The 6,684-nt window shown below is 48.5% G+C and overlaps 1 protein-coding gene across 1 annotated transcript in view; it reads right to left on the bottom strand.

Annotated features, from left to right (window-relative positions):
* camk2d1 (calcium/calmodulin-dependent protein kinase (CaM kinase) II delta 1) overlaps window positions 1-6,684 on the bottom strand; it is a gene marked incomplete in the record, with an annotated part of 97,977 nt that overhangs the window by 32,575 nt on the left and 58,718 nt on the right. The window contains 2 exon segments of the mRNA XM_042228207.1: window positions 4,080-4,145; window positions 6,431-6,485. Coding sequence (XP_042084141.1) covers window positions 4,080-4,145; window positions 6,431-6,485 — 121 coding nt within the window.

Genomic DNA, 6,684 nt, shown 5'->3' with positions numbered 1-6,684 from the left:
GCGTGCCACATCTGGATGCAGGCTTGCATAACTAAGAGTATTCTGACTGTGTCGTGCTGAAAGTGTTACTCGTGCAGCACATCCTGTTTGTGAGGATGCTTCAGGTCTGCTCCTGCTTTCATCTCTTAAACACATTTTTATAGATTCAAAAGTGTTAAAAAGCAAATTCGTTGCTTCAAACTTTCTCTGCTGTATTTATGTGTAAACACACTGAATGAATTTGAATTGAACCTAATGATGCTCCACCTTTAGAATCATAACAATGATCATAATGAAACCACACCATCTTTCTCCTCTCTGTGACAGCGGCTGTGTCAGCGCACCACTGAGCAAAGATGCTACATGCACTTGGTGGCGTACAGTAGAGGCAGGCTGTGATGGCGTCTGCCTGCCCCCGCCTGCACGACACATCCCGCCGCCTTGTCTCCAGCCAGCCTGCCCACAACGCCCCGCTGTGGCGATGTGCGAGGGTGACTGGTGGAGGCAGGGTGGTACTGATCAGGCAGTGGATGCAGCACGGCCGAGTCTTTTAACGGTTGGCCCTTACCAACCTTCAGGTCTCTGTGCACTAAGCCATTTGTGTGACAATGACTACACTCTGCTGTATGCAGTGACTGTGGAGGCAGACCAGGCCAGAAGCAGAGAGGAGAGGGAGGACGGGTCAGTGTCAGACAGCTGGAGCAGCACTGCAGTGACAGGTGAACATCGAAAAGGAACAGTTCAGTGTTCGATGGCGTGAAGACTTTCTGCAGTGCGAGCTGCTGCAGAGGCAGGTCTGTCTTTGCTACAGACGGAAGCAGGAAACAGCTAAAGTGTCAGGAATACAGCTGCTTGGTAACAAACAGGTCACTTTGCTCACTGTCAGGACCTAAAAAGGTCAACTTTAAATATTCTGGATCCTACGGCCGGACTATAAACACAGGAACAGATAACAGAGGAGGAGAAGCACACAGGTGAGACGCACGAGAGACACGAGGACGCTAAGCTAACCAACAGGAAGCTTAACGGAGAGACGAGGGATGCATTCAAAGACACACACCAAGGATACGACTAGAAACACGAGCAAAGACTACACAGGCGCAGCGGTGACCATGAGCGATGAATACACTGCAGCATGGACATGTTGGCTGCACAAGCTCGGTGACGGTAAACAGCTCAGCTGTTTCCATCCACTCGTCCTGGGCATCTTTCCCGGGCTTTGCATTTCTAATGTGAGTGCACGTTTTCTTCTCCTGCAGGACTTTGAAAGCAACGGTGCACGAGCTTGGATTTATTTGGCATTTCTCTACAGTCACACAGCTTAAAATGATGCTTTTAGCCATCAACAGGATTCGGGGATGATTCTGTCGGTATATTTGACCACCGTCACCGATCTGAACATGTTGGCTCGTGGTCCGGGCCCTGAAGCGGAGGCGGAGCTCAGAGCAGCATGTTGTCCTGTCCTGTCGGAGAACCCAGCTGTGCTTCTTACCTGCACCGCTGTCAGCAGAACAGCTCCTACAGTCCGCACGGTGCTCTCAGGTTTAGGAACCTCAGCGTTACTCCTCAACATAAGCCTCTTGTCATTGGGGCCAAACAGCTCTTTGTCCTGTCCCACCGTCAAACTTCATTTTGAAGATTTATCCATACGGACACTGTGTGGTCGGCAACCTCTCCAACCACGGTGGTGGAAAACTCGCTTCACCGCAGTCTTGAGCCTTAATGGTTCCCAGGTTGATCCTGGACTTCCTAACTTCCTCTCCTCTGAGGGTGACGGCGAGGCTCCACTGAAGTTTGTCAAACAAATCCAAAGACAAGCTACCAGCTGTAGTCAATCATGATGACTACAACACAGTAACGTGTCACTGTGGAGCCTCCTGCAGCACTTCCTGTGGGCCTATATACATAACTAAGCCTTCATGTAGACTCTTGGCTTTGTGAGGATTGGAGAAAATCCTAAATAAATTCAAACGTGTGCGTCCAGCAGTCAGTGAGAGAGCCACTCAGAGCTGTCAGCAGCTACGGTGCAGGAACCAGGGACAGTGTTTGACGAAGGTTTCTGCTGCTGTCCAAGGAGCCATCTGTCTCGGCCCCGTTAGAGAACCAGCCTGCGACAGTGCAGGTCTGACAAACTGTGGACAGCACTGTGCAAACATCTTAGGCAGGTGAAAACGCTGTAAACAAAGAGAGCTTTCACTGTTTAAGGAGCCCAAACACAGCCGAACTCAGCAGGAACTCGTTACTGTGAGAGGAACAAGCAGCGCTGAAGTGACGCCCCCCTGATCTCAACATCATCGAGTGTGTCTGCGATCAGAGACCCGAGGACGCCCACATCCACAGAACATCTGTGCGTAGTTCTCCCAGATGTTTGCCAGCTGACTTCCTTCAAAAACTGTGTGGAAGTGGACGTAGAAGAAGGCGAAGGCGCCACCAAACTGATGTGATTTTGTTCACTGCGTCTTGTTGCCTGCTGAGAATAAATGATTAACACTCTCTGCGTGCAGCATTGTTCCTCACCTTTTGCTGCACGTTTGGCATCCTCAGTAATTATTTCTGCACAGGTACCTGCACCAGCGTTTGAGGCTTAACCAAAGCGCTCGTAGAGCAGACGTGAGCTCGGCTGAAGAACATCAAGCACAGACCGTAAAGTCCTGCCAAAGCATCAAGCTTCCACAGACAAGTGCTGAAGCTGAAAATCACATACAGCCATCGTGCACTCAGCCTGAGGTGGCAGCTGTACTCTTTGACTCTGGGGTTTCCCTCTGCTTCCAATCTGTGTGCTAAATACATCACCCACTCAATAAAGTCACACGTATGAACTGCTGAACTGTTCCTTCAAGTTGTTAAGAGAAAATACAAAGTTTGCGTCACATAAAACACAAACTCCACCACAAACAGCATCAATTAGGTGAAACTGTCCCATAACTCCTGCAGGAAGGAATAAAACCTGCAATGGAAACCTTTAACATGTTACACAAAAGTCACTCTGGATCAGGGATGGGTGCTGGTGTCCGGTGCCATGATGGCAAAAGATGCAAACTCAGCAGCCTGTAACAAGTGCTTTAAGCTGATACTGTGATTGCCAGTTATCGGACCCGGAGTCAGCAACATCCCCAAAAACCCGAAGAATAGAGTCCTGGCCCCTAGCCCTGCCAGTGTAGCAGAAATGATGAGGATGATGATGCAGCAGCAGCCGTTCTTCTCTGCGTGAGTAGCTTATGTTGTTCGTGTGTAATTTACGTTGAGTAGGCTAACCACGTTATTACATTAATGCATGTAAGGTGAACTAGCAAACATCATCATAGCTACATGCGGCTGTCTTCTTGTTTGATGGCAGATACTCCCTTCACCCTGGCAAAAAGGCTAAAATGACCAAAGAAAAAGTGGGAAACAGCTAAACATGAGAGGTTTTTGGACAAAGTTTGTGTTTTTTTCCATTGTTTAAGCACTGCTTCCAGCCAAGAGTGATACCATATATGCCCCATAGCTGCAGAAAAGGCTAACATTGTTATCTTTTTACAAAAAAACAGCTGAACATGAGAGGTTTTTGGACAAAGTTTGTGTTCTCCATTCTTTAAGCACCGTTGAGCACTTCAGCACCGTTTCAAAAGTACCGTTTGGCACCGGTATCGGATAAAACCTAAACGATACCTATCCCCATAGCTGCAGAAAAGGCTAACATTTTTTTACAAAAAACAGCTGAACATGAGAGGTTTTTGGACAATATTGTGTTCTCCGTTCTTTGAGCACCGGCACCGTTTCAAAAGTACCGGTTTGGCACCGGTATCAGATAAAACCTAAACGATACCCATCCCTACTCTGGATTATTTGCTTTATGGGTGATTTTTAATAAGCAGAACAGAAGCTGAGGAAGGAGCCTCCTCATAAAGGGACAGAGAAAAGGTACAGAGGGTTTGGGCACAAAAGGCATAGATGCATACGTGAGGCATGATAAGCTTTGCAAACATCCACTGTGATCAGCTGTCATTGTGTGTCTGCTCTAGTTCACCGTGGCTGCATGAATACGCCTTTGCTGCCGAGGGAGAGCGAGTCACATGACACGTCTACAGTAACGCAGAAAGGAAAGAGCTCACACTGACCTGGCATCAGCTTCACTGTAGTACTCCCTGGCAACGATGTCCTCGAACAGCTCGCCACCAGTGACTCTGGGAACGAACACAGCGAAACAAAAAGCAGAAAGAAGCTGATTTCACTTCATTTGCAGGGGGAATGTGTGGCTCCAGCACACGTACAGCACTGGTCCCATTCAGACTGGTTTGTTGAAGTTACTGCTGGTCACAGAGACGTCAGCTCTTTAAAGTGGCTACAGCTACATGTGTCCCACACGTTAGAGCAGAAACTCCATCCCTCTGTAGGGACTGGGCCCAGCTGGGGACACGAGGAGGAAAACCCTGATCCCAGCAGATGCAGCCAGGCAACAATATTACCGTTTCAGCTGGAGGGGAATTCCTTCCAGCTGAAAACGTTTCCATGACTCAAGTCAGATTTTCCAAGTAACACAGATCAAATCAAGTGGCACTAACAACTGAATCAGGTTGCAGCTGAGTCTGGAGATGTTCAAAGACGATGTTAAGCCCAGTAAATCAGCTAAATGCCCTCTAACAACTTGATGGTGCTGCAGCCATGCCCTCTCTGATCCAGGGTTTGTGCTTTAACCCACTGCGAGAGTCTCCCGGCATCCATACTGGCAATGATTCAATGAAGGGAAAAGAGGAGATGCTCGTGGCCAGGAAGCAGACACTCCTCTGATCTTATTATTGCTCGTCGAGTTTAGAAAGCCATTTCCTTTCTGGCTGCCAGATATGACTGCAAACAACAGCTGATGACACCCAGCAGGGAGGAGGCAGTCACTGAGCAGCGTTGGAGGAAGGATCCTGACTCCTACGAAGGTTTTTTCTCTCCGTTTGGCGTCCGTCCACACTGAGACGCCGTTTCCGGTCAAGGAAAACTCAGCGTTTTCTCCAAAGCGGAAACATTAGAAAACGTCATCTTCGCGTCACAGCGTGGACATCGAACCCGGAGCCTTTTCGAAAAAGATGCCGCACGTCAGTCATGTGGTGCAGTCATGTGACCAATTAACCAAAGATAGCAGAGGGCGTTACACAGCATTGTTCTGTTAAAGCTGCAGAGAGCTGTGCTTCAGTTTTTAACTCTCACTCGCTTCTGTACTCTTGTGTTACTCGCAGCAGCAACTCCTCCTCATTGTGAGTCCATTTGAAAAACTCGCTGCTTTTCCTCGTCATTCTGCCGCCACGCTTCAAAGAGCCGGAGAGTAAACAAGCAGCAGACAGAAATGAGGCAGGCCGTCAGCGTTTACGGCCGTTTCAATGTGGACGCACAACTTTGGCGAGAGTGGGAAGGAGAAACTCCCTTTTAACAGGAAGAAACCTCAGGGAGGGGCGGGGCCATCTGCTGTGATTGGTTGGGAGAATTAAAGATTGTTGCAGAATTAAAACGGACTTTCTGCACATCGATTGCTTCATTTGAGCTCTTGGTGCCTTACTGAGTCCAAACGGTGAAACGGAGAACAGCCTGCTGCCAGACGGCTTGTTTCCTGGGAAGCTGACTTCACCAAGACAACAGCACAGCCACAAACTGCTGAGCAGCTGAAATCACATATACAGCCAGAAAGCATCTGGCTTTAAAAGCTACACCCACAGATCTCTGCGATGTCTGTTAAAACTGGAGGTGCGGTCGTCAGCGTGACTCTGGTGCAAAATGCTGGCAGCACCTATGGATGAAAGGTGGCAGCTCTGCAGGGCTCTCACACTCTTTCAGAAACCTTGACCCTCAACAAGTTTGTCTGTGGCATCAATCTGAAGACCCACGTTGCCTCCTTCTGGAGTGAGGCCCAACCACGTGAACACGATGACTCCAGAACCTCACAGGATTTTCACACCAGAGCTGCTCTACAATAAGTATTTTGTAGACTCATACTGGATTGGTACAACCTCTCCTCCCAGTGAAGGAGCAACGTAGCATCTTTATAAATGATACGTTTTTAAAGAGATATATGAAGCAACAGCACCCGTATCGCTCATATATCACACACTGAATATGAGCTGTCAGCATAAGAAAGAAAAGCAGCTTTAACCCATCCGACTCAGGCCGGATACTCAGGGAAACTGGGATTCTTACATGGTAAAAAAGACACTCAGCAGATGGCTCTGGAACAGATACCTGCCATCTGTGTGAGCCAGCAGTAATCTCAGCGTGTTTATATGTTTATATGGATGCAGGAGTATAGGATGTGCCTGAGCAGATGGAGCAGAGGCAACACGCTGCATTTATTCCCCCCAGATGCCTCGGCGGCGGTGCATGGGACAGCGGCGAGGTTACCAGTCTTGTGTGGATGTGGGTGTGGTCTGCGCAGTCACACGTGTTTCGTGGTGCATTAGTGGAACATGTAACAATCAAAGGCAGCACTTACAAGTCAAAGACCAGATAGTGGAATCCTTCCTCTGATATGCTGTCGTGCAGCCGCACTGTGGGAGAAGGAGGGGAAAATTACGTTTTCATTGTTGCCCCGGCACCACGTGACCAGCAGCTGATGAGGACGGCGTTGTTCTACTTCAGATCTGCACGTGTGCAGAGATCTGCAGCAGCAATTTAAACACAGTTCATTTTACCTGTGGACCTGTGGAAACAGACTTTACAAGTAACTGCAGACGATTTATTCATTAC

The sequence above is a fragment of the Haplochromis burtoni genome, unplaced genomic scaffold, assembly GCF_018398535.1.
Source record: "Haplochromis burtoni strain Fernald_Lab_line unplaced genomic scaffold, NCSU_Asbu1 Contig_311, whole genome shotgun sequence".
In the NCBI taxonomy this organism is placed as follows: Eukaryota; Metazoa; Chordata; class Actinopteri; order Cichliformes; family Cichlidae; genus Haplochromis; species Haplochromis burtoni.
The sequence above is the reverse complement of the archived record's forward strand: the minus strand, read 5'-3'. Positions and strand labels throughout refer to the sequence as shown.